The sequence below is a fragment of the Pollachius pollachius genome, assembly GCF_949987615.1.
Source record: "Pollachius pollachius genome assembly, chromosome: 1".
Taxonomy (NCBI): Eukaryota; Metazoa; Chordata; class Actinopteri; order Gadiformes; family Gadidae; genus Pollachius; species Pollachius pollachius.
The window spans coordinates 15,722,334-15,749,716 of NC_136934.1; the positions used below are offsets into that span (position 1 = coordinate 15,722,334).

Sequence of the window (27,383 nt, forward strand, 5' to 3'; positions counted from 1 at the left end):
GGGTCTTACAACAATGGCCATTACGTCTCTCTCTCTCTCCCTCTCTCTCTCTCTCTCTCTCTCTCTCTCTCTCTCTGCTATCCAATCAATGGACTTCTGCAAGGGTTGGTCATCGCACGAAACACACACACACACACGGCACATGTTCTCTCCTGTAGCCACCACACCCCTCTTCCCTCTAGCATTTCAGACAAGGCGCAGATTGTCGTAAAAAATAAAGATAACGCCCCCATTCACATACTGACCTCTCACCCCCCCCCACCCCCCATCCCACACACACATCGACAACAATGGCTTGAGAATCGTCATATATGCACACACACGACACACGTACCGACAAGGCGGATATAGCTCTGCGACACAATAAAACGGACTGTTCACCCGTTTGCTAAATATATATATATATATATATCATTTTTGTGGGGGAAAAAACAGTTGCCACGGGTCATGCCAATGTGAAGCTTTGAAGCAGTAAATTAATTACAGAGTGTTACATGAGGTTAAACTCCCAGAGTTTGTGTGGGATGGTTTGTTTGAGGATATGTTTGTTGAGTGTAACTTGAAACATGTCTTTCTTCAAACCAGTGGCATTGTATAACAGGGCATTCCTACAGTGCAGAACAAATTAGAATAAGAACGATTTAGCCTTTTTCCGGTCCATTTCTCCTAGTCCCTTGACATACACACACCCAACTAACCACCAACGCACACACCCATGCATAAAGAAACTCATCTCTGGTGCAGCGATAACCAGATTGATTTGACCAGGAAACATGCAAATGCTTTTTTCACAGCTTCCCAATGTCCAATATACCGGGTCACCGCTTTCTCTAGTTTATAAAGGACAGGAGGGTTGTGTGTGTGTGTGTGTGTGTGTGTGTGTGTGTGTGTGTGTGTGTGTGTGTGTGTGTGTGTGTGTGTGTGTGTGTGTGTGTGTGTGTGTGTGTGTGTGTGTGTGTGTGTGCGCGCGTGTGTGTGAGAACACGCCTGACAATGTTCTAAAATGATGGATGATGATGAAGTATTAAATCTATCGCGACTAAGAGAAATCTCTATATTACTCATTCTGTCTTCTGCCATTGAGTTCAATGATTAATTCAAATGAAATCATATTAATCTATTATACGTGCCGGTCTTAGATCTAGTAGAGTTATTCATATTTATATAATTGTATACTATGGGTGTGATTTATAACAAGGGATAAAAGTAATTACAAAAAAAACACACACAACACAATGTTTTCCGTCGTTTGAGCATTTGTTTGTGTTCTCCGAGGCGATCGATATTTCAATTTGAATGCTTTGCTATATTTTACTGTGTGTATGCGTGTGAGCATGCACACGAGAACGTGTTTGTTTGTGGTTGTGCGTATATGCTTGCATGTGTCTTTGCGTGTGTCTGTCTGTCTGTGTCATCAAAAATGAGGCAACACTACGTCAGTGGAAGGGTCATAAAGTCCCCAAATTCTCTTGGCTTTGAGGACCGGATAAAAACAGCCACGGTAGATATAAGACAGTAAAGAAATAAAAGCCAGAGAGAGGGAGAGAGAGGGGGGAGATAGAGAGGGAGAGAGAGAACAGGGGTGAACATATACAGCAGAATGTCAACTATTGAGCCAACCGACCATAAAATCTATATAATGACTCCATTAGAGAACTGCCTTCCCTCTCCCCTGGTGCTCTTAAAAAGTGATAGAGGTGTGTGTGTTCTCATGTGCTTTCCTCTCTCCTCTCCTTTAACCTCTCACTTCATCCTTCCATTCAGTCGGGGGAGAGGGTGGGGGTCTTAGAAGTCTCTTTCAGGTACACCACATTATGAGCTTCTGGAGACATGAATAACTGGGACAATACTAAAGCAAACTGTGATTTCAGCGAAGGCATTGAAACGAGAATATTGGTGCGTGTGCATGTGTGGTATGGGTGTGTGTGTGTGTGTAGGGGTGCATGTGTGTGTGCCAGCAAGCATGCTCACACACACACACACACACACACACACACACACACACAAACACGCACGTCTCTAACCGAGTCGCTCGTCTAACTTTTATTTCCGTCTGACCGCGGGCTCGTAAAAAACACATTCTGGCACTGCCAGCGAAACACCCCGAGCCACTCCTCAGGTACTTGGGGTTTTACACTTTCCTTCCCCGCAAATCCCTTCAGTTGCCCCCATTCTCCGCCTCTGTCTCACTCTGCCCCCGTCTCCATCTCTGTCCCCATACCAACCTCTTGTTATCCTTTTTATGAACCTCCGGTCCAACCGCTCGCTTGCTCGGGCGCTGCTTTCGTACAAACCCTCCCTTCACCCCTTGCTCCCTGGATCTTTTTTCCATTCTGTTGTTTTACTGTGTTGTTTGGATGTCCACCAACAGTGTGGATCCGCTGGGAGTTGTGTGTCCACTTAAGGGCTACAGAGCATGCCAGCTGTTGGGGCTCTGCTGATAACCAGTAGGACAGGACGGCCCACGCAATGCAGAGCAGTCGACAAAAAGCCATAAAGCCCTCGTAGTCAGCTCCAAACTACAGCTAGCCAAACGTACAGCCGGGCAAAGAAAAACACCGGCACCAAACAAAGAGATTCTTTTTACCGTGTCGGACTCATAACAAACGGCCTTTATATTGAGTACAGACACACAATGCTGTTTAACAATAAAGTACTGTTCGTTAAATGGAAGGACAATTCCAGGGTGTCAAGCATCTAAAATGGTGGCGACGGCAAACCCAGGAGAAGGAGCATGGCCGGCTATTGACACTAGAGATCGTACAATATTAATGTCAGATCTGCAGGCGAGGCACCCTCCCTTGACAACCACAGATGACTATATTGAATTATAGATCATATGTAAACAGGATGCTAGACGCATGGTACTAGACCCTGCAGGGGCCAGCAATTTTTATGCTCTCAGTGTGTGTGTGTGTGTGTGGGCGTGTCTGTGTTTTCAATGTGTATGGCAGCAGGTGTTAATCGGCTATAAGAGGCCCACATTATCAGTGAAACAATAACACATAAACTAACTCCATAGTTGATGATGGCAATATTGTGACATAACTCAAATATTGACTCCTTCTTGCTTCATGGCAGCCTACACTTTTTTTAACGCTAGTTTAATTGCTAGCTTAATGGAGAAAATAAATACAAGTGCTATTTATAAAAAATGTGACACTTTTGAATACACATTGCTGTTATATTATATATTGTTACCCACTTTTCTTGGGGCTTGGCCAATCAGAAATCAGAACAGGGTCACAGGAGACTTATGATGGTTAATCTGAGAAAGCAGAGCCATAGTGTTGTCGACCAAGGAAACCAACAACGAAAACACACACACATGCACGCTCAATTGCCATACAATGTGTATAAAAAGGCACAGACATATTGACCAGGAGAGCATTGACAAAGTTGATGAAGAGGTGCGACCTGACACCCCCAGAACACCAACATCCAAGGCATGCGTGGGCTCATTCTTCTGGTATTTTAATAGTGTTCATTCTTTAAAGTTCTCCTTTGTAGAGACGGGGGTCATGCTTTAAGTGCAGAGTAGAGGGAGGATGACACTTTCGAAAGCATTCCACATTCGCCGATAAGCAAACAACATGACAGCAATGGAAATGCTTACAAACCCCTACTACCTGTACATTCACTCAGTGTTTTCTGAAAAAAGCTTGCAGGCGTGTGCAGACAGACACACACACACACACACACACACACACACACACACACACACACACACACACACACACACACACACACACACACACACACACACACAGTATGGTTCTAATTAATTCCTGCCACTCAGCCCATCGCCAGGAGCCAGGGTTAAGTCTGCAGCTCCTTCCCTTCTCTTGTCCTCCTCCACTTCACTGTTCGCACTCTTTCCTTCCCTTTTGCCTCCTCTATTTCACAGAGCACACTAACAGCCCCTAAAAAAATCTCTCACACACACACATACACATCACAGAGAGGGCTTTGACGCTCAACTGGAACTAAAGGGCTACTCTGTGTGTATGTGTGTGTGTGTATGTGTGTGCGTGTGTGTTTGTGTACTGTGTACATTTTTGTGTGTCAGTGCATAATGATGTGTGAAAGAGAGAGACATAGAGACCGAGGGACATAGTTAGACAGCTGGTGGAAAGGCTAGATGGAGTGAGAAAGGGATGGGAAGGAATACAAAAGGGGATAGTGGAAGAGAGACAGAGAGAGAGAGAGAGAGAGAGAGAGAGAGAGAGAGAGAGATGGGAGGCAGTCAGTTTTGTTTGACCTTGAATCTGAAAGAGGTAACCATTCAGTGTTAAATACACCAAATATCCTGTAAATATAGTTGATCAGGCTTATGTGTGGGTTTCTGAAGATGGACAGTTACACGCTCACACACACACACACACACACACACACACACACACACACACACACACACACACACACACACACACACACACACACACACACACACACACACACAGCAGGTGTATTCAGGCACTCAGACAACACAACACAAAACCGTCCAGGTTTTAATCTCTCCAATATGTGGGTCCAGACCTGGGTCTCAGTAGCTGAATATTTCCTTTAGGGACCACCAGCCAGCAGCAGCAGTGCCGTAGCAGCACTGTCTCCAAGGCTCCTGGGTCAATATTATCGTGCCCAGCTCGGCTCTCCTGATTAGAACAAACCACTAGTTAATAAGTTGAAAGTCAAGGTTAATGGAGCCCTGAGAATAGGGGGCTCCAAACTAAAACAGACTATAATAATCACACACATTGCACATAAGGATAAGGTATTCCTGAACGTCAGCATATCCAGCGATATAATTCACAAATGCACACAATAAATTGTATGTAGTTCCTTCACATGATGCACGTCACACACACAATTTATTTTCCATGCACACTCTCACATACGCATTGGCACGCACACAGACACGGACACACCTAAGCAAACACACACAGTTACGCACACACACACACACAAATTCCAAAAGGCAGTAGGATTCCTCGGGTGAACCAGGTTTTATCCACATGACAACAGCAGTGGGGGTAAAAGATAAACACACGGGTGATGACCTTCACCGATTACAGATAACATCTAGCACTAGTGAAAGATGGAGAGAGGGAGAGAGAAAAAGAGTGAGAGAGATAGCTCATGGAAAATAGCAGAGTAAGGCAAAATCAGCAAAGGGGGAAGGCAGGGAGAAAAACGGGGGTACTGCATAAGTAAGAAATATACACTCTAAACAGTGTGCACCATGTGAGTGTGTGTATGTGTACATGCATATGTGTGCATGAGTGCAAGCGTGCATGTTTATGTGTGTGGGCATGTTGTCTCCAGCATGAACTCCATGCTGGCTGGGTTTAGGCGGTCTGAGCTGACATTGGTATGTGGAATGGAATAAGAGCAGAGATCGGCTGAAGACACACACACAAACTATGAAGTCACACACGGCAGACACCACAGACGCCCTGGCAGACAGGCAGATATGTTCTGTATTATTTATTTATTTATTATAATTACTATTATTATTCCTTTCAATACTTCTGTACTTTGGTCATGTGAATGTTTATTTTCCATGCAAATAAAGCCCTTGAATCTTGAGAGACAGTCAGGCAGACAAACAGACAGCTCGAGGCGGAAGACAATAGGAGAGAGGGACACCCAGAGAGACACATAGAGAGGGGTATATAGAGAGGTATCCCTCTCTATATACAAAGAGAGAGAGAGAGAGAGAGAGAGAGAGAGAGAGAGAGAGAGAGAGAGAGAGAGAGAGAGAGAGAGAGAGAGAGATAAAGAGAAACAGGAAAAACAGGTGAAAAGGGAGACAGGGATCAGACAGAGAGATGGCCAGCCGGACAGACGGAGAGGGAAAGTGAGACAGAGAAGGTGAATGAAGAACAGAAACATGGGGGTTACTTGAAACCTAAAAGGTGTCAGATGGCCCAGCGGCTTCTCTTCTCTCCTCAGTGTGTAAACCTCCAGCCCTCCAGATCAGATTGGGAGCGGGACTGCACATGATCCCAGGAATGAGGGGCTGTTGGCGTGACATGGCTCGCCACTGAGGCTTTGAGCGTTGCTCTGGGTAGGAGGGTTTAGAAACATGACGTTGGCGGTACGCTTTCGTTTGGGTTCTGGGTTCTGGATCTCTAGAGTTGTCCTCCACTAAAATAGTGTCACTGTCAGAGTGCAAAATACAACCTGGAGATGATTTGGCTGCATGTATTTGTCTCAAGACCAAAATCGTGTTCCATCTGATTCATCATTACAGTCTTAGATAGTTATTTTGTTATAAGTGAAAACTATGTATTCAATACACAACCTTTGTCGCAAAACCATTCAGTGTTGCATAGCAACTCAGTGAGAATCTACTGCAATGTGTGTGTGTATTTAATTATTTGTATAAAAAAAGAGTATTAAAACATATGTTACTCTGAATAATAATTGGAATGGTGGACCTTACTCTTATACAAGCCCCCCCGACACACACAGAGTGTAAAAGGGCATTTTCTAAATGAATTCACTGACTTCCGGCAATGACAGCATATGGCTTCCTTCACAGGCCACTAGCATATTGGACATGGCTGTATGTTTAACTCGGAGTGCCTGAGTGACAGCAGCTGTAATCTCTAGCTTACACTGCTTCACTATGCGGGACTCCCAGTATGTGCAGACTGGTATTTGAAGCGACTCCAAAATGAACAATGACATACGTACATCTGTGTGTGTCTGTTTGTGTGAACCAATGCTTAACTCTGTGCTATGCCATAGGCCATAGTCAACTGGATACATTCTGTTGAAGTTTCCCTGGCACTCTCCCTCTCTCTTTCTTTCTCTCTCCTCTCTTCCTCTTGATCCCTTTCTCAGTCTCTCTCTGGCACTCTCCCTCTCTCTCTCTTTATCTCTCCCCCACTCTCCCCTGATGTGTTTTCCATGTGCGGTGGAAAGACAAACACAGCTGCACTTTAATGACACTCAAATGCTTCTGGGATTTAGTGTGTCTTTATGTGTGTGTGTGTGTGTGTGTGTGTGTGTGTGTATGTGTGTGTGTGTGTGTGTGTGTGTGGGTGTGTGTGTGTGAGCGTTTCTGCTGTTTCTGTGCTCTTTTTTGGACCACTTTGGTGCGAAAGCTACCACAGCTATATATCCCCAATGCCTCCCACACAAACACACACACACTCATGTTTGTGTTTCTGTGTTTTTGTGTGTGTGTGTGTGTGTGTGTGTGTGTGTGTGTGTGTGTGTGTGTGTGTGTGTGTGTGTGTGTGTGTGTGTGTGTGTGTGTGTGTGTGTGTGTGTAGGGGAGGGTAGGGTGTGGTCCTCCAATACTTTACAAAACCAATAAGGTATTTATGAGTGGCTTTGCTTGCCTGGAAATGACTTGTCTGCCCTGTGTCAACATATAGCGGAAGAAACGAAACGCGTGCGCACACACATGAAACACACACACCCACTGCAGGCGGTGGTGTGAGTGTGTGTTTGTGATGGAGGGTGTGCGTGTTTGTGTCTATGTCCAGGCCAGGGGCGACAGGCCGTAAGCTGTAGATGACTAGAGAAAACAAGGCCAGCGCAGAGTGACGGATGACTCCAACGTAAACGCATGTCTTAACGCGATGCCCCGCGTTGTCCTTCATTAAGCACACACACAGGAGGAGCTCTCTCACTCTCTCTCTCTCTCTCTCTCTCTCTCTCTCTCTCTCTCTCTCTCTCTCTCTCTCTCTCTCTCTCTCTCTCTCTCTCTCTCTCTCTCTCTCTCTCTCTCTCTCTCTCTCTCTCTCTCTCTCTCTCTCTCTCTCTCTCTCTCTCTCTCTCTCTCTCTCTCTCTCTCTCTCTCTCCCCTTCCTGTGCATCGACGTTCCAGTAAACCAGTAAACCGAGATAGGGAGTCGGCGGATCATTGGATTTGATCGGTGTGTCCGCGTTCAGCTATCGCTGTGTAAACGCTGAATCAATGCTGGTTGTATGTTTTCAATCACACAGTATTGAACAGTCAATATGGATGTAAAGAGACCCTCCCTCACCATGGTTTGGATAAAACACTGTAGCTTATGTTACTGTTGTAATGAACCGTAACAAGAATCTTTATAACAGATGTATACTAAAGATTCAACAGTAAACACATTATAGGGTAAGAATATACACTGAAAGCAAATGGGAACAAATATCCGAACCAAACCATTCCACTCTATTTCTCAAAGCTGTTGAATCAAAACCTAGACAACATACATGCTTGACGAGTATGTTTCGTACGTTATGTCCTCTCCATGATGCATGGGTCACAATGATCCATCATGTTATAACCATGTGCGATGGTGTGTGCGGACATACACACACACAAGCACACAGATTGCCGTCAATGACTTCCCTTGAAATCTATACATATCCAGTAATATAGCTCCTATATAGCGCCGCGACTTTTAAAGGTAGGCCCATGGGTCAAATAAAGAGGAGGGATCTTTAGCAATAACCCAGTGCAATAAAGTATAAAGAGTTATATATACGGCAGTGAGCGCGTATCTATACAGTGGGCCTGTGTGGGAGGAACGATTTATGGTGCATCGTCAAGATTGATCACAAACAAATATATAACCCATATACGAGCCCCCACAATATACAGGTGGGGGCAGACATAAACGGACGCACAAACACACAAACAATGTTCTCCTAACTCAACAGATCCGCATGGATAAGGAGTAATTGAAAAGGGGGACTTTAGCAGTTCAAACCTTCTAGTAGTTGCCTGTTGGCTGGTCAGCCCATGTTTGTTTGCTACTTCCCTTCCTTCTTTCGTCCACCTTTCTCTCTCTCTCTCTCTCTCTCTCTCTCTCTCTCACATGCACTGGTTGGTGCTTGGAGTCTGTCATTCAAGCGACGGGCAAAATCGACTCTAATGTGTGTGTCTGCTGCCAGTCTTTCCCAGTATGGCACTACATGCCTTATAATAGAAAACTAATGACTGGCCTCTTGCTCCCCCATCCCAATCCAGCCTACCACTACAGCCCACCGAGGCCAGCATACCCAGCCCAGCCTGCCATACCCAGCCTGCCAAGTCCAGCCTACCCGGACCTGGTCCCTGAATCCATCATGGTAAATGAGGTTCAATGTTAACATGGAGATAACGTTGCACCTCACGTTGCACCTCTCACACACACACACGCGCGCGCACACGTGTGCGTGCGTGTGTGTGTGTGAATGTTTAAAACAGGCCCTTTGACGGCATTGGAACTACAATGAAACAGGTTGTCCCATGATTAGAATAAGTTTTAGTTACTTAATAAAGTCATTAAATAAATAAATACAAATAAATATTTATAAATATCTATATAATTACAAATAAATTGTTTGAGGGTTAGATATGTTGACCAACATTCAACATGGAAGCTGCTCTCTCTCTTCCACCACGACACACTGTCTGTGGCCATCTCCTTGTCTGACTCTCACTCCATCTCCCTCTCTATTCCGCTCTCTATCGCACAGCGAAGAAGCCCAGCTCATAATGGAAATGACAGCTCTATCAATCTAGGACGTCAATCCCCTGAAATAAGCAAGACCCAACTAGTTCTGGGTTCCTCCTGATCTCATTTCTGCAAGGATAATATTTCCGAGCAACAAACAAATTGCCATTAGTCAATCTAATTAGTCCCTCTACCCGAGAGCTCTGCAGCCAAACTATATAATGTTCTGGGAATGACACAACAATAATAATCTAAAGCCATGGCGGAAGAAATGAATAACAACATGAATTCATACATTTGGGTGTGTGTGTGTTTGTGTGTATGTGTGTGCTCATGCAGCCGGCAGATCATATACATGAGGAGGATCCCACTCAAAAAGACTGATGCCACTACGTGCCGTAGCAAACACCAGCGGCAGCACATTTTGTACTTTCCAGTCTCAGTGACTTAATGCTCAGAGGAAAAAGCCTAGAAAAAACGAAAAAGGAGAGACGGACAGCCATGTGTGCACATCAGCAGGCACACACACACACACACACACAGACAAACACATAGACACACTTCCTTCCGACCAATTCCCCTCCTGACTTGATGGGGTCTGGCCGGAAGCAGTCGTTTTCCTGAACGGACACATCCCTTTCCCTGAATAGTCCCTCAGCCCTGATGTAGCGCCAGTAAATCACACACACAGGCACACACACACACACACATGCTCACACGAGCACACACACACACACACAGGCTCACATGAGCACACACACACACACACACACACACACGCTCACATGAGCACACACACACACACACGCACACACACACACACGCTCACACACACAAACACATGCACCAAAAAAAAACAACACACACACGCACACACAGAGTAATTCGCTCGCTCGCACACATACACAAACAAACACACAAACACACACACTCTTGCATGCATTTACATGCACACACTCGCATCTGCACCCACATACACACACATCACACAAACAGACAGAAAGAAAGTGATAAAGAGGAGAGGGAGAGGGAGAGGGGGAGGAAATGGAAGATGAGGAAACTCAAAAAACAGAAGTTGCCCACCGAAGATATAAATATAACAGTGGTAAAAATAAGAGCAGATGTGTGATTTGTGTCTCTCTCTCTGTCATTCCTTTCTGTCACCTAGGGGCAAGAGCCAGACAGATCGGTGAGGGAGGGGGGGAAGCATTCGCCTAAGGCGACGATAGCTCTTCCAAGCTAGAAACATTAAATACAAAAAAGTTTGAAGCCATAAAAATTATACGCCTCAGGAAATACTTTGGGAGCGACCGACGTCGCGGAGGTCAACATTACCAGCGTGAAGGAGGCTCGGTGAGGTTCAACCACAGAATGGTAGGGAACGCAGGGATCAATAAACCAAAGGATGAGACACAGGGGGCCAAAAAGCCTGGAGTACAGAAGACACTGTTTGGGTGTTTTCTCATCACCAATACCATGCGCTCACCAGGGCTGTGCTCCCACTCTGTTCACTTTGTTCCACTCCCCCTCCCACGTATCAACAACCTCTCCCTCCCCGGCTACGCTTACAGGAAATCAAAAGACATTAGGCGGACCTCAAACCGGCCAGATTGAAGCTATTTCCACATCCCCGTCTCCTAACCTCCACTTAGCAAAGCCCAGTAGAGCAGAATAATGTGTGCCACCTGCTGACCCCACCCTACCAGTGGGGGAGGGTGGGGGGGGATCCTTTGATCATGACCTCCATACTGTCTGACCCCCTACCAAACCCTGACGGGGGGGGGGCCGGCTTAGTTTCCACAACTCCCTATTGGTTAATCATAATGCACCCCCTCTGCAACCAGGCACTCTGCTGTAGACCATGAAGTCTAAAGAGGCTCGCTCGGCTTCTCTGGGAAACTAATAAGGCCATCTAAGGTAGAAGCGGAATCCGGTAAGTATTAAATGGAGGAATTGGCCAGAAGTTCTCGTAAAGAAACGGTATCCTTTTCAGATGTCGCTCTCCTTTCATGCGCGTCTGTATTTATTAAATGTGTCAAACGTGTGGGTATAACATTCGCCAGTTTAAATCCAACACAAATGCAATTTGTCATTTTAACAGTTGAAAAGGCCCAGCTCAGATCTCTTCAGTTCTTTTATTTTTTATACTGAGCCTGAACCAATAACTCACACTGCACAGTAAAAGTACACGCTTTCTAGAAAAACATCTTTATAGGTCGTTGGATCTCACAAAACAGTGGAGAGGTGGTGCGCGTTGTCACGGCAACGTGCAGCGCCTGTCCAGGAACCATACGGGATGCCACGTATGTGTTAGGAGGTGAAGGAGGAGGGACGCACACCCTCACATCGGGGTGACTCACTCTTCACCTCTTCCCTCCTCCCTCCTCTCCTCTTCTATTTTACTAAAGTGACGCAGGGAAGAGATGCCTCACTCCGGGCCAACAACCCTGAGCTTCCCCAAAAAGTACATTTTTCGAGGCAAGAGGTTCAGATGTTTGGTAAGCAAGTAAATATTTATCTGGTCCAAAACATATTGGTAAAGATAGAGAATGAGAAGGTTTCCAGAAGAGGATGTTTTGGTTCCCAAGTGGAAAGCCAACAAACAGGCTCTCGAAATAGACTCATCTCGTCCACCTCTTTCTGTTGCCCAAACACGTTTCGACTCAAATGTCATGTCAATTCAAACAGACTATTATATCCAATCCAGTAGAAGGTCTTTATTACAACACTTATAAAATGTAAGCATGTATTATGCCCTATAATTACAGCTTCTGAACATCTTTGAAGTCTTTTTATGAAGGATTAGCATTGTTTTTCCTAGGCGTCAACACGTCGACCTTTTTCTGTATTAACGAGCGAGGGAACCTGTCCTGGCCAGAGACGCCTAGCCAAGGTCCTCACCACAGCAAGAGTTTCCCCTGCATGGTTTCCTGTTGTGATGGGCAGGGGCTGACGGACCCTCTCATTATGGGAAATGTAGATGAAAATCTGAGCTAAATGTGGCCATTACCATGCAAGCGTGTCTAATATTGCTGGGTAGACCTCTCTCACACACACACACACACACACGCACACGCACACGCACACACAGACTAAGACATATGCATTGAATGAGTGCATCCTATCCAATCACCATCTTTATCTTCCAGATATTTGCAGGAACATGCAACTCCTTCCTCTGCACAAACACGCACAAAGACCCACATACATATTTACACTTGTTAACTAGACAAAGGAGGTAATAAACTAAGGCTCTATTCAAATGACCCAGATTTCAGGGGTTGGGCTCTGTAGGGGTTGTCTGACTCCTTCCAATAAAGACGTTTGCAGAAGAAATTGTTTCAGTGTGTGCGTGTCTGTGTGCGTGTGCTTGTGTTTTTTGTGTATGTCTGTGTTTATAATGTTTACTGCCTGACTATTGCCAAAATGTGATGTCATTTGTGCTCAACCTGAACCTAGCCTGACCCACTGTCCTCGCCTTCCCTCAGGCATAGCGCTCTTTCTTCAGCCCCAGTCAACATAATAGAGTTGACCAGATTAAGACCTGAAATCTTGTGATTTCTTAAAAGCTGCATGAACTTTATAGGAAAATGAAATATAATAATTTTCGAGAGACATTATAATGACACTGCTATAAATATATATTGATATACGTTTATTCATCCTATCCTTTCAATTTACCTTTAAATATTTCCAGCTTATCTGCACATCTTTGATGTTTCAACCCATTTATCCCTTTGTCTTCTGGTTTTAAAGGCTCTTGCATTGGGGCCATAAGAGAGAGGAGGAGAGAGAGAGGAGGAGAGGAGGGAGGAGAGAGGAGAGGAGAAGAGAGGAGAGGAGGGAAGAAGGGAGGAGAGGAGAGGAGGGAGGAGGGGAGCGAGGGGGAGAAAGGGGGCTGGAGGTCGCGGTATGGTGGTTTGAAGTACATAAAGGAGCAATATAAAATACACCTGGTCCATCCAGAGGTTTCTCTGTACACAGAGACAAATAAAAAACAGAACAGAAGGTGGACCTGCCGAGGTGAGGGAGGAAGGGGGAGGTGGTGGAGGGGCTGGGACTGATGGGAGGGGGGCGGTTGCCTCTTGTTTCCTTTCAGGATGGCTTTTATGGCGCTACATCAAACGTTGACCTCCCACACCCCTGTCGGACCCCCCCCCCCCCCCCCTCCCTCCCTCCCTCCCTCCTTCCGTTCGTCCATCCCTCCCCCTCGCCTTTCTGGTCATTGTGCATGCCCAAGTGGACAGAAATTGGCTATTCTTTCATGAAGCGAATTTCAGCACTCCCCCAACCACCACCTCAAACAGGAAAGGGGGCCTTTTCACTGCCTTTTACAAGTGTGTGTGTGTGTGTGTGTGTGTGTGTGTGTGTGTGTGTGTCGTAAATATGCCAGGCGGCAGTATCAGGTGGTTAAATGTACTGAAGCAGGGGCAGACTATGGAGCGTTTACTCCCGATCCAGTGGTACCTACTATCTGGTAACACATAGACATTTGGTTAGCGCCTGGTGTCATTTTAGCCACTTAGCTTCACCAGAACCATGTTTAATGGCCCTCGACTTTGACAGCCGCCACTTGATTTTTGTGCAGACCTGCGTCAGGAAGGGAAAATTAGAACCCTGAAATGTTTAAAAACCATTAACAACATTTTGCCACTGGATGAATGAACTCCCTCTGTAGTTCGGAGTCTTTCCAAAAAGCGTATAATTATAATACACAGCTCTCTATGACACCCGAGGGTTCTCGCCTTACTTATTAATGGTATAATATTCTGCAAAAGACGATGAAAATGTTGCAAATGTTTCCTATGGTCCAGAATATCTGAGCATATTGAGGCTGAAAAATGAAAGCTCCTCACTTCTTGCTAATGACTTCTGCCCCTGTGTGGCTTATAGATCAGTGTGTGTTCATTAATATTGCAGAGAGAGAAAGAGAGAGCGTGTGTGCGCAAGTGTGTGTGTATGCGTGTGCGTGTGTGTGTGTGGTTGAAGTGTGTAAGTGGAGGGAGACATCCCTAGAGAACCCTAATTAACACTACACACTCAGAGATGGGCGTGTGCACACACACACACAAACACATTTGCAGACACACAGACACACACACACACACCTTAATGACCCCTGTAACTGTATCCTGACCTTGATTTAAAAACGCACAATCACAGAAACCACACACAAACACACACAGAATGGCGGACCCAAGCTTTTCAAACATACATTCTTGACAATGTAAGTCAGGAGACTTCTTTAAATGCCGACCAACAAACCAAAATCAAAACATGTGAAGGTGGAAAGACGATACGAGGTAGTAGATAAAGAAAGCAATGAGAGAGAGAGAGAGACAGACAGACAGACAGACAGACAGACAGACAGACAGACAGACAGACAGACAGACAGACAGACAGACAGAGAGAGACAGACCGAGACAACAGGAGATAGTGACAGACAGCGTGGGGGGCCGTGGTTGGTCTGCAGGGTGCTCCTTACCTCTCTGTAGTTCACCTTGGGCTCGCCCCTCCTGCGTTTCCGGCCCCTCCCCTTCCTCCCCTGATCCGGGAGAGTCCATTTTACAACCTGTAGAAACGAGGGGGGGGGGGGGGGGGGGGTTTGAATAGAGAAGTGAGTTGAAGGTAGACGTGTCATTGTGGTGGTTAAGGATGGGATAGTGTGACAGGGGAATAAAAAGAAGGACAAGAAGAAAGAGAGACAGAGAGAACAAATGAAAAAAAAAGAAAAGAGGATTAGCGGAGATGGAACAGAGAGATGGGAGGCCAGACAACGCCTGAATCAAAGGGGGGACAGAGAAAGCGAAAGAGAGAGTGTGAGAGAGAGAGAGAGAGAGAGAGAGAGAGAGAAAGAGAGAGAGAAAGAGAGAGCGAGCGAGAGAGGGAGACGGGGAGAGAGGGAGTGAAATAGTGGCCAAATGGAACATCACTAACTATAAACAGACGTCAGGAACACTTTCCATGGCGTTAGAGGGACACATGCGTTCAAACAGACCCGTGGTTTCGCCGCCACCGCGTGTGAGGCCTAACAGAAGGTTTGTACACGAGTACACGCGTATGCAGCCACGCACAGAAAACCCCCCAGAAAAAAACCTCACTTCATGATCAAGCCCAAGTCTACTGCCTCCCAACCCCTCATACGTGAATTTGAATCTTTCAGCTCTCTCCCTCTCCCTCTCCCTCTCTCTGATAACCGGCAGACGAGACGGGCAGGAGACAGCGGGGTAACAGTAGAAGTGTGTTACTATGACAGAGCCTGGAGCACAGTGTCTCGGTGTGCCATACATCCCACATCAAACGGTCCGTCAGAGCGGAGCCTGGGATCCACTGTCTACCTCTCTCTCCCCTTTCGCTCTCTTGCTCGCAATCTCTCTCTCGCTCTCTCTCTCTCTCTCTCTCTCTGGTTTATGTTTCCGCCTCAGACTAATGTGCGTGGAAAAACATATCCTTGGAAAAGCATACACGGAGGTCCCTCGATCGTCATGCAACTGGTTGCACCGCAGTCTGCTTCTTTTTATTGTGTTTAAAGTGGAGTTGAGGTTGACATTCGGAACGTCATTCTCAATCTCAGTGGAAAAATTGCAGCGCACATTTCTTTTTTAATTCAGAACATTCAGCACTATTCTGCATCATTCTCATTAAGGAAAAAAAGCATAACGACCAGAATAGGCATTCTCCCTTAACTAGGTTGTAAGTTAAACAAAAACAAAATAACATGTGTATTTTCTTTTTGAAGAAAGAAGAACAATCAAGTGTTTTAACAATAAATAGTTTTAACACTATTAAAGTGGGTCTTTTGGGGGACCGAGAATGACACTCAACAAATGCACCATGTATCCAATACACTACACAGATCGGGGAAGAGAGAGAGAGAGAGAGAGAGAGAGAGAGAGAGAGAGAGAGAGAGAGAGAGAGAGAGAGATACCAGAGTTTGCCATTAAAGCTGCTTAGAACAGAGACCCTGACAATATGTTTAGGTTGGAAAGCCAGCAATGAGATAGGGAGCAACAAGAAGTAGTAGAGGAGGACAGAAGTGAGTGGTGAAGGGAACCAGAGACAAAGAGAGAGGGAGAGAGGGAGCCAAAGAGAGTGAGAGAGAGAGAGACACAGGGAGAGAGAAAATGCAGACGGCTGGAATCGCACCATTTTAACGTGCATTCATTTGACATGTGTGAGCCGTGCCTGTCTGCCAGTTCTCACAAGGCAGGAGAGAGAGAGAGGAGAGAGAGAGAGAGAGAGAGAGAGAGAGAGAGAGAGATAGAGAAAGAGAGAGCGAGGGACGTGGCGTGGAAAAATCCTGAGATAGATGCTGCGGAGGGGGGAGAGATAGAGGCAGAGATGTAAAAAGATAGAGAGAAACATACAACATATAGAGTGGGAAAAAAAAAAGAGTACTCACCTCTTCTTTGACTTCTTTCGCCTGCCGCGCCTGTGACCACACAGAACTCCTTTCACACAGCCACTAAACGAGAGGAGAGGAGCGAGTGAGCAACAGAGAGAGAGAGAGAGAGAGAGAGAGAGAGAGAGAGTGAGCGCAAAATCTCCTGAGAGGAAGGAATGCTTTTGCAGAGGCAGAGAGAGAGAGAGAGAGAGAGAGAGAGAGGGAGAGACAGAGTGAGAGACAGAGTGCGAGAGAGGGAGAGAGAGAGAGCTTTTGCGAACGAACGGGAAGTGGAGGAGTGTGGTCGGAGAGAGAAAGGGGGAGGGAGGGAAGGGAGGACAGAGAGGAGGGGCAGGAGGTGGAAGGCTGTTCACTTGTTTCTCTGACGGAAATGCGCTCCGGAGGATGAGGGAGAGGGAGAGAGAACATTCTCCTTGTGTTCTCCAACATACAGGGAGTCCCTACACCACAACCTCCTGCCTCCCGCCTCCTCACACCCACACACACACTCGCAGAGCACACATGGCGCACAGGCAAACACTTGTGCGCTTGCCATGTGTGCGCGTGTGCGTGTTTGTGCTTGTGTGTGTGCTCATGGAGGCATCACTTAACCTTATTAAGGCTCTGAGCTAAGCCACCACTCAAGACCGAATCACACATCTGAGAGATGACATGGGTGATTGAGGACACACTCACACACACACGTACACACACAAACGGCTATAACATGGTGCAATATAACAATGTGTATGTGTTTGAGCACATATGAAATCATGCACACACACACACACACACATAGCTTGTGCGGTGAAATCAAACTGCATACAAGAGACATACAAGTGTGTGTGTGTGTGTGTGTGTGTTACACAAAAAGCACTAAGGCATAAACAAAGGTGTCTGCCAAGTGAGAGAGAGAGGGGGGAGAGGGACAGAGACAGAGAGTTAGGGGGGAAGAGAGAGACAGAGACAGAGAGGGGAGAGAGAGAGACATAGACAGAGACACAGACAGAGAGAGGGAGAGAAACACACACACACACACACACACACACAGAGGGAGCTGATGGTGTGGGCTGTATAGAATGTGAGTGTGAGTGTTGAAGCACTTGAGTGCTATTGTGTAACAGGATACCACACATAGCTCTTTCGCAGCCCAAATCCCCACTGTCTTTCCCAGCATAGCAAGGTTTCGGTCCCCCCCAACCCAATCGCTCCATCACTCACCTTGTGATTTAGTATTGAAATCACATTTACAACAGCGACACATTCTTGTTCTCTATCAATGGCATGCACACAGGCACACACAGAGACACAAAAAAACATGAGTATAAATTTCATATATCAAAAGTAATTGTGCTAGCATCTGAACCAGACGAAGCTCATGTTTTTTTTGTACCAGCATATGTGTCTGGCCCACCTCCTGTTCTGACCTGGACTGGGTCGGGCTTATCTCAACCGTTATTGTCAAAAAATAAATGGTTGATTCTGATGATTACAATGACTAGAGAGGAGCGCCTTATGGGAGCGCCCTTGGTTTCGCATTTTCCATACAGAACCAAGATGGCTGCCGCTGATGTGACCCGTTCCTTTCTCTGATTGGTTGTAAGTAGACCCAATTGCGTCCCAGAGCCATTTTGTTTCGTGCCCGTTGACAACGCCCCCTTGGATATCCAGACTATCCAGAGAGGTTCCAAACGAGTACATTTTTGTACACATGACGTAAAGACGTGCGTCTTTTTTGCTTAACTCTTACTGGAAATGTACTGGCGCTTTCAAGATGCGTTCGGTGAAACACTGCGAGTGACTCAAAGAGTCTTGAGTCTTTCACTAAACAACAGCGGCTCCGGACCTAATCCCTCATCCCGAGGGGAAGCGCTTGTTACTCATTCTAATTCAGTCTAAAATAAGACACTGGCCAATGCCCTTTTCCCGGCCCCCCTCTCTCAGGCTGGACCCAGCGATGGGGTACGTCATTGTTTATTATTAGGACCGCACGCTCTCCTTTCGTTTACCCGGGCTGGCTCACTCAGTGGGGAATGCACTGAGGCAACGACAGGATGATAAGGTAAGAGAGGGGGAGCGAGAGAGGGTGAGAGCGAGAGGGAGAGAGAGTATGAAAGAGACTTGAAAGAGTGCATCCTAACATCCCTGTTTCACCCTTCACCACAAAATCCAAAAGTGTATACACACACATGTGTAAAAAGGTTTCCATCGATCTAAGCTGACCTTAATGGCAAGTGATTGGCACATCAAACAGAGAATCCATCTAAGGGGGAAAAATAAACACTATCTGATCATCCAATCAGCAGAGTTGGAGCCCCTTTGTGCTGTCATGCCCGCATTGGGAGGCCCCTGGGAGGCTCCTGTTACATCACAGTGTATATTGTGGAAGGTGAAGGTTCCCAGACAGCGTCGCAGACAGAAACACACTGACACACACAGCTATACACATGCATGCACACACACACAAACACACACAGACACACATACCCAAGTTTATACACACACACACACAGGTCTACACACAAACACCCACAGACACACACACAAACACACACACTAATCACGACCAGTTACCATGGGGATTGGAGAAATAGGAAAAAAGGTTGTTGCTGCAGGTTAATTGTAAAATGGAAATCGGTAATGTATGTGTGTGCGAGTGTGTGGAGCATGCATGTCTGCCAGGCGGTGTATGAGTGAGTGTGTCTGCTCAGGCCATCCATGACCTTCCTAGTTCTAATTTGGAAACCAACCACAAAGCAGTAGCTTTATTCACTTGGCAAATGACCAAAATGACCAAAATTGTCCTATCAATATTTAACTTTTAACTTCCTCTCAATACAATGATAGATGGATGTTTGCATACCACAAAGAAAAACTGATAACTCAGGCTGAATGTATTCCCCTGTATTTTGTCAAATGTATGTGAAATTGCATTGAACTGCGGCTGCAGAATGTTTCCATGTTTGACGTCGAAAGTTAAACAAGAACGGCCATATAACATTGTTTGCAAGAAGTCAAAGTCAGCCCTGTGATGAGAAACAGTGCAGGTCCGCTTAATTTGAGCAGCTCTCTTGTTGCTTCCTTGATGCCTTCTGTCCGTCTTTAAAGTGTCAGTGAACCCTGCTTTAGCTCGAGTTTGGAAACAATGATTATATAAGTGACGCTGTATATGCAATGCGCCACACACACCAATGGCGCTATACTAAAAGTGTCCTGGAAGCTGAACCCTTCCCCATCAACCGCTGGCCAGATGAAGCTCCACATGCGGAGCGCGCAACGTTCACAAACTGGTTGGGAGAGACTTGCAAAAAGATAGGATTTTACCCCCGTTTTTCTAAATTACTGATTTATTTAAGTAACACTGACAAATGGTGTTGATGACTGGAAAGGATCATCGAGGAAATATTAACACAAACCCCCCCCCGAAAAAAAGACTGGTTCCACTTCCACTCTAAAGAAACTGAAGATTTCCTCCATGTGTACAGCTGCAATGTTCTACACACAGTCCCTTCAAACCTTGAATTCATTATTAAATTAATGCCTAGTTAGTAAAAACACAAACATTTATTTCAAATGTTTTGTTGTGGTCGAATACAATGCAAGCCAGTTGTTGTATAGCCTCAATCCTTTGTACCTCAATACCTCAGGAAGTCAGGGAGTCAAGGGAGGAGTGAAGAGGAGTGGAAAGGAGAGGAGAGGAGGGAGGAATAAGGAGAGGAGAGAAGGGGAGAGAGCAGGAAAGGAGATGAGGGATAGGGAAAGAGGAGAGGAGGTAGGGAAAGAATAGAGTTGAAAGGAGTGAGGGATAGAAGAGAGGATCGGAGAGGAGAGAAGAGAAGAGTGGAGGAGATGAGAGGAGGGAATAGGGATGATATGAGAGGGAAGGGGAGAGAGATTGAGGGTAGCAGAGGAGGGATAGAGGAAAGGAGAGGAGAGAGGGATAGGGAGGGGAGGGAAGGGGAGAGTAGACTAAAACACAAGCAGGCCAGTTCATACCTTCGGAATTCCCGGTCGATCCATCCAGTCAGCATAAATAGCAGTGAGGGTGAGGCCTCTCCTGAAACACAAAGGCCCAAGTGTGAGTGTAGTGTAATTGCTATTAGTGCAGCGATGGCCGCTATTGCTCAAGACAACATAATATGAAAACACAAACCCAGGGAAAATATCATCACGACCATACTGGACTACGCCTTAAACAAATCCAGGGTCACACCCACTTTGTTTGACACATGCAGGTACAAGGAGTGGCATGTCCAGAGCAGAGACCTCTGGATTTAAACATATATTAAGGTGTCCTTGTGTGTGTGTGTGTGTGTGTGTGTGTGTGTGTGTGTGTGTGTGTGTGTGTGTGTGTGTGTGTGTGTGTGTGTGTGTGTGTGTTTGTGTGTGAAAGGCAGTCTTGCCTGTGCATGGCAAATAGTAAGCATAAGGTTTAGAAGGAGACAACCCTGCGTGTGTGTGTGCGCGTGTGTGTGTGTGAAAATTTCTATATAGTGTATAGGTGCATACGATATATGGAAATTAAGTATATAAAATGCTAATATATACAAAGTAAGGCTCTGCAGATTAACACAAAGCCTAAGGTAAATGTCATTATATGCACTCATAATACACAGATTAATAGACCTCAATTTCATATGCATAAACACACACAACACAATGCACTCCTATACCAACACTCGTTGGTGTGTGTGCATACGTGTGAGATCCTGTGTGTGTGTGTGAACCTGGGCAGCGTCAGCAGGCATATAGGCATCTATTCTGGTCCAAATACCCGCTCTTCCAGCTTCCAGTCACAATGTTTACTGAAAGTGGCATCAGACACAAATATTGACTGTCCCTAACTGGCCAAACTCTGCCTCTATTTAATTCAATCCCACCCTCAGCAGGCCAGTGGCAGGATGCACACTGCAGCCAAGAAAAAGCCAATGCTTAGAGGGAGAGAGAGGAACACACGTGGAGATAGAGCGATAGAGAGAGACACACACACACTAACAGAAAGAGACAGAGTGAGAGAGAAGGGCAGATAGAGAGAGTGAGAGGCAGAGAGAAACAAAGACAGAGAGATGGAGAGAAAGAGAGAACGAGACAGACAATCACAAAAGGGCAGGAAGAAATAGTGAAAGAGAGAGAAGGGCAGAGAGAGTGTCTCAGACAGAGTGAGGGCGAAGGGCAGAGAGCGAGAGCGAGAGAGAGAGAGAGAGAGAGAGAGAGCATGCAAGAGCGAAGGCCAGAGTGAGACTTAGACCGAGAGAGTTAAAGAGAAGGGCAGATAAAGAGTGAGGGACAAAGAAACAGAGGGAGCAAGACAGAGAGAGAGTGAAAGACAGAAAGACCAAGTCAGAGAGATAGGACGGCAGAAAAGGCAGAAAGCAAGACAGAGTGAGAGAGAGAGAGATATAGACAGAGAGGGGAGGAGGAGGTGGAGGAGGAGACAGACATATAAAAGGCTTACAGGGAGAGGAGGAGGTTAATGAGGAGCAATTGGGAGGGTAAGGAAAGCGAACAGAAGGGAAGGGAGGGAGGAATGACAGGAGGCTAGCAAAAGGAGCTGTTATCCTTTTACACTTCAATTAACAGCAGAGTGGATGAGACTGCTCCCTTAACAGGATTGGTATGAGCAGATTTCATTGCCTGAGGATTTTGGTTTTGTTTCGCACTGCAGGGATGTATTGGTTAATCCATTACTTATAAAACTGAGACTCAAAAAAAACATTTCATATCAGACACTGACAAACAATAAGTGAATCAATTAATCAATCAATAAGTAAAAAAGATAAATAAAATACCATATTATAACATAATTTATTTTTTATCAAATAAAATATTGAGAATATTTTTCTTCCAACCAGGCTACACAAAGTAGGAACCATGTGATCAAGCAGATTGATTTTGAGTTCAGTTTGTTTTCTTTGTTTGCAGCAAAGCATCATCCATTATTCAAAGCATTGTAGCCTGAGCGTTTTCTCGAACCACTTGTACATACTTCAACATGTCGGGGAAGGTATCCAGCAGCATTTGCAAGAAATCCTGTGAAGGAAATAAAAGCACAATAAATATAAACAACACTAACGCAAAAAGATGTGGAGCGCAAATGTGGTAAAGGTAGAGGCAGAGGAAAGAGGAGTGACAAAAAGATCCACCTTTGATTGAATGTCATCAAATGTTATTTGTAACACGGAGAGAGAGCAAAAGCGAGAGAGAGCAAGAGAGAAAGAGAGGGAGACAACCACTTCAACAACATAAGCCAGGTGGGATATATCGCAGAAATGAGGAGACGCACACACCGGCGTGCACAGTGTCCACTGCAAAACGCACGCACATAAAATACACACACACACACATACACACACACATCCAGATGTGATCAGTCAGCCTCCCAGGCTCAGTAAGTTAAACACACGTGACTAGTCCTGATGCCTCATCATCAATCTAGTTCCGCTGTCTCACCGGTCTCAAAGAACCATAACATAAGCAAAAAAATTGATAAATACACGTTTACCCCTCTTACTGGCTCATAGAACAATCTTCTGAGGAACCTTCTATGTTTAGTTTGTTTCCACTGCCCTGTGAAAGCAGATAAGGGACAGTTTTGCTGGTCGGTTCTATCCAGAGATAGCTACTTAGCTTACCGTTTCTTGTCCGCCCAATCCATCAGACTCCCCCCCCCCCCCCCCCCCCTCACCCACCGGATGGGCAAGGAACTAGCCTCTCCTATGTTTTCCTCCTCTAGGTTTCAGCCTTTTCCCAATGGATTACAGGGGCTTTTTCTTTGCCCCTTTATATGGTCATTAAATCCCAGCTTGTGAGACTTTAACTATGATAAAGGGTCCAAACAAATAAACTTGGCTTGGCTTGTGAACCTTTCATTGGCCCGTACCTGGGAGAGAATGAGCTGCCCGTGGTATTTCATCACAAACTGTCGGAAGAAGTGGATGAATTGGCATTCCCCCACCTCACTGGCCAGGAACGTGAGCAGGAAGTAGCCCTGGACGGCACACATTGACAAAAGACAGACACATCCATTATCGGCTGGTAAGTCAAAGCTGTTAAGCCAAGAGTCTACGTGTTATGCCTGTTATTCACAACAGCCCATACAAAGGAAAAGGACCACCTAAAAGGACCGCCATACATAGATTCATTTATACAATAATCCTGGATTCTTGGATTTTTGTTTGTTATATTTTGTAACACACTTGCCTTCCTTGCTCTTGTTTATAAACGGTTGACAGATTTCACGTTATCCATCCCGCTATCGTGCTACGCTGGCCCACATTTCTTGACAGAAATGTGCCAACTTAAATCTTGCGGCAGGTGGAAAACATATGTTAGTGAGGAAAACGGCCCAGCGTCTCACCTTGAGGTAGTGCACCTGCATGAAGGTCTTGTCGGGGTTCAGAGCGTGTTTGACAAGCGAGGCACCACATTCGCTGACCTCCCCCGTCTTCTCCATGTTGGGCCTGCAGAGAGACAGACAGAAACACGCACACGGCGCAACACGGATCACAAGGCTACACTGATACAGGGTGGGCTAGATTGAATGAATAAATATATATACTGTAAATATATACGCATAGCGGGTTAAAGGCAAGAGGAGTGGAGGCATTGTCTAGTCCATGTATCAGTCGTTTGAGAAGTGGGAAAAGACAGAAACGATGCAAAACACAAATTTCATGTCAGCACCACAAAATCCAGCGTCTCTTGCACTTCCTTCTATCTGGATTGTGAATGCTTTGCCAAGCTGCCATAATGGGCCCGAGGCAGGCTAGAAATCAAGCGGCACATTTTTAATGGCAGGACTCTGGTGTTTATACGACAGCATTGTGCTGATGTTACCGCCTGGGTGTCCCAGGAAAGCAACACATAGAGGAACAGACACAGATATACAAATACACACTTTGCACACTTCACGAACGCAACGTAAATAATACAGATGTGTGCACATGTGTGCACACAAAACACACAAAAGCCAACTTCACACGCATTCATTGCACACCTGCGCACACACACACACACACACACACACACACACACACACACACACACACACACACACACACACACACACAACACTCTTTTCCGCACCCTTGAACGGCACATAAAAGCAATGGAGGCCAGACAAACAGAGCAGAGGCGTGGGATGGAGTGAGATGATAGTTTCAGTTAGCTGCCATTGATCTCGGCGGGCAGATGAACTCTGTGTTCCAATGGGAAGGCCTTGAAGAATCTCCCGCCTGCCTGGTCGATGCGCTAGGCGCCAGGCCCACAGATCAATACAACACTCATCACCCGTCCACGCTGTCACACACTGGAACACCGCTTCACCAAATACAACACACACACACACACACACGCATGCATGCGCACATGCACGCGCATGGTCGGAAGGTTCACGCGCTTGCATGCAGACTATGTACCTTCATTAACACACATACACACACACCCACGCACACAGACACAGAGGCACACGTGAAATATCTTTCACAAAGCATCCGTCTGACTTTTTGTGATGTGACCCGTTGATTGTTTTAACGTGTTGAATTAAAGAAAATATGACTAATCAGAGTACTTTGGGAAGTTAATAATGTAATGATTTGCTAATATTATTCTGGCCTTGGTAAACAAAGGTGAGGAAATTAGAGGAAATCAAGGGTCGGGAGGGTGTTCCCGTGGAAATAACGGATAAGAGGTAAAGATTGAAAGAAAACAGGGATGTGTAGAGGAGAGAGGGGAGTGCGGGGGAATGTTTAGTTTGTTCAATGACCTGAGAAGGGGGGGCGGTCAGCTTCCTGGAAGTCTGGAGTCCTGCGGAACAGCTCCTTCACCCCTGGGAGTGTTCCAAAGATTTATACTCACCGATATACTATCTCCAACGTGAGGGATAACACGTGGAGACCTTGCATTCACGGTAAACATAATTTTAAAGTGGATTATTTCTCCATTATAAGTGATTTGGAATTCATTTTGTGATCACAAATCCCGACAAATGCATGGTTTACATGAATGTACTCGGTCCATAACATAGTACGGGAAAGCTTTGTGAAAACGCTAGCATACCATACCAGGAACCAATCTCATAGTGAGGCTGGTGCAGGGTCTAGGGGGATGGTGGGGGTGAAGCGGTATAAGGTAACATGTCCTCCTACATGACGTATATCTTTTGAGTATCGATAATAATAATAATCATAATAATAGTAATGTCTGTGATAGTACAGAAACATTTCTACCTTGCCGTGACATTCAGGCTTTTTTCCCCCTCTGCCAGAAGGCTGACTGGAGGCTGCCTGTAACAGGTGATAAGATAGAGTCCCATTAAAGACAGCAGGGGTAGCAGAGTCCCCCAGCTGTGTGTGTGCGTGTGTGTGTCTGTGTGTGTTTGTGTGTGTGTTTATGTGCATGAGTTTCCGAGTGTTTATGTGCAGGGCAGAAACCTGACAGAACGTATATCTCTGGTGTTGCGCGTATCAGTAATGTGCGTCAGGGACACTGAAGGAAAACACACACACAGGCACACACACACACACACACACACACACACACACACGCACAAAATATGTTGATTCATGGCGGTGGTGTTAAACAAAAGCGGCGCGCCCTGTCGACCGGCCGTAACAGGGGTGGATGGAGGGCCAAGCCTTCCCTCTTTCACCTCTCGCTCTTTGTGAGCGCTGATTTACACCGCCTTTAAGAGGAATCGTTGTTCACCGCCTTAGAAAATCACACAATAGCTCAATGTATTTCAGAATATATGGCGCTCTTATCGACCGTGTTGGCCTTGTGTGCGTATGTGTACGTGTACATGTCCGTTTGGCCAGACCTGTGTGTGTATCTGTGGGTGTTTGTGTGTGTGTTGGCATGGGTGAGAAAGAGGAAATAAGGCGCTATTACTGACGGTACTTGACACACACACACAAACACACTTGACGTCACACATATACGCGCATGCTTGAACATGCGTGTATGTACACAACCACAAACAACACACATGCTTGCACGTGTGCACACAAACTTACACGTACACACACAGAAGGACAGCAAACACACAAACCACACACATGCTTGCACGTGTGGACACATACACACACACACACACACACACACACACACACACACACCCACACACACAGGGAGAGCGCACACTAGGGTTTTATAGCTCCGCAAGCTATATCCTGACAAATGACAGCGGGTTGAGTGTGGAAACAGGATAAGGTAGAGCTGGTGTCCCAGCAGCCCAGTAAATCAGCAGGGAGAGTGGCGTCTGGGCCAGTGGCTGCCCTAAATATAACTCATCTGAAATGGACTGATAAACAGGGGCCAACCGGGCCCCCGCAGGACCCTTGGGTGGTGGTGGTGGTGGTAATGGCGGAGGCGGTTGTCCATAGTGACCCACTGAACCTGCAAAAGCACAACCGGCCATTTTCTTTGGCTCATGGTTGGAGGAGGGCTAGGGTATGGGGGGGGGGGGGGGGAAATGGTAGGTGGTGGAGGAGAGAACAGGCGACGGTGTAAGTAATGACAACGGAGGGTAGGATAGAGTGTACGCGTTGTGCAACGTGCAT

At 46.0% G+C, this 27,383-nt stretch overlaps 1 protein-coding gene across 1 annotated transcript in view; it reads right to left on the bottom strand.

Moving 5' to 3' along the window:
- aopep (aminopeptidase O (putative)) overlaps positions 1–27,383 on the bottom strand; it is a gene marked incomplete at its 5' end in the record, with an annotated part of 67,865 nt that overhangs the window by 15,363 nt on the left and 25,119 nt on the right. Inside the window, 6 exons of the mRNA XM_079745418.1 lie at positions 14,926–15,012; positions 16,843–16,905; positions 20,821–20,881; positions 22,811–22,854; positions 23,705–23,812; positions 24,182–24,284. Coding sequence (XP_079601544.1) covers positions 14,926–15,012; positions 16,843–16,905; positions 20,821–20,881; positions 22,811–22,854; positions 23,705–23,812; positions 24,182–24,284 — 466 coding nt within the window. The remainder of the gene's footprint in view (positions 1–14,925; positions 15,013–16,842; positions 16,906–20,820; positions 20,882–22,810; positions 22,855–23,704; positions 23,813–24,181; positions 24,285–27,383) is intronic.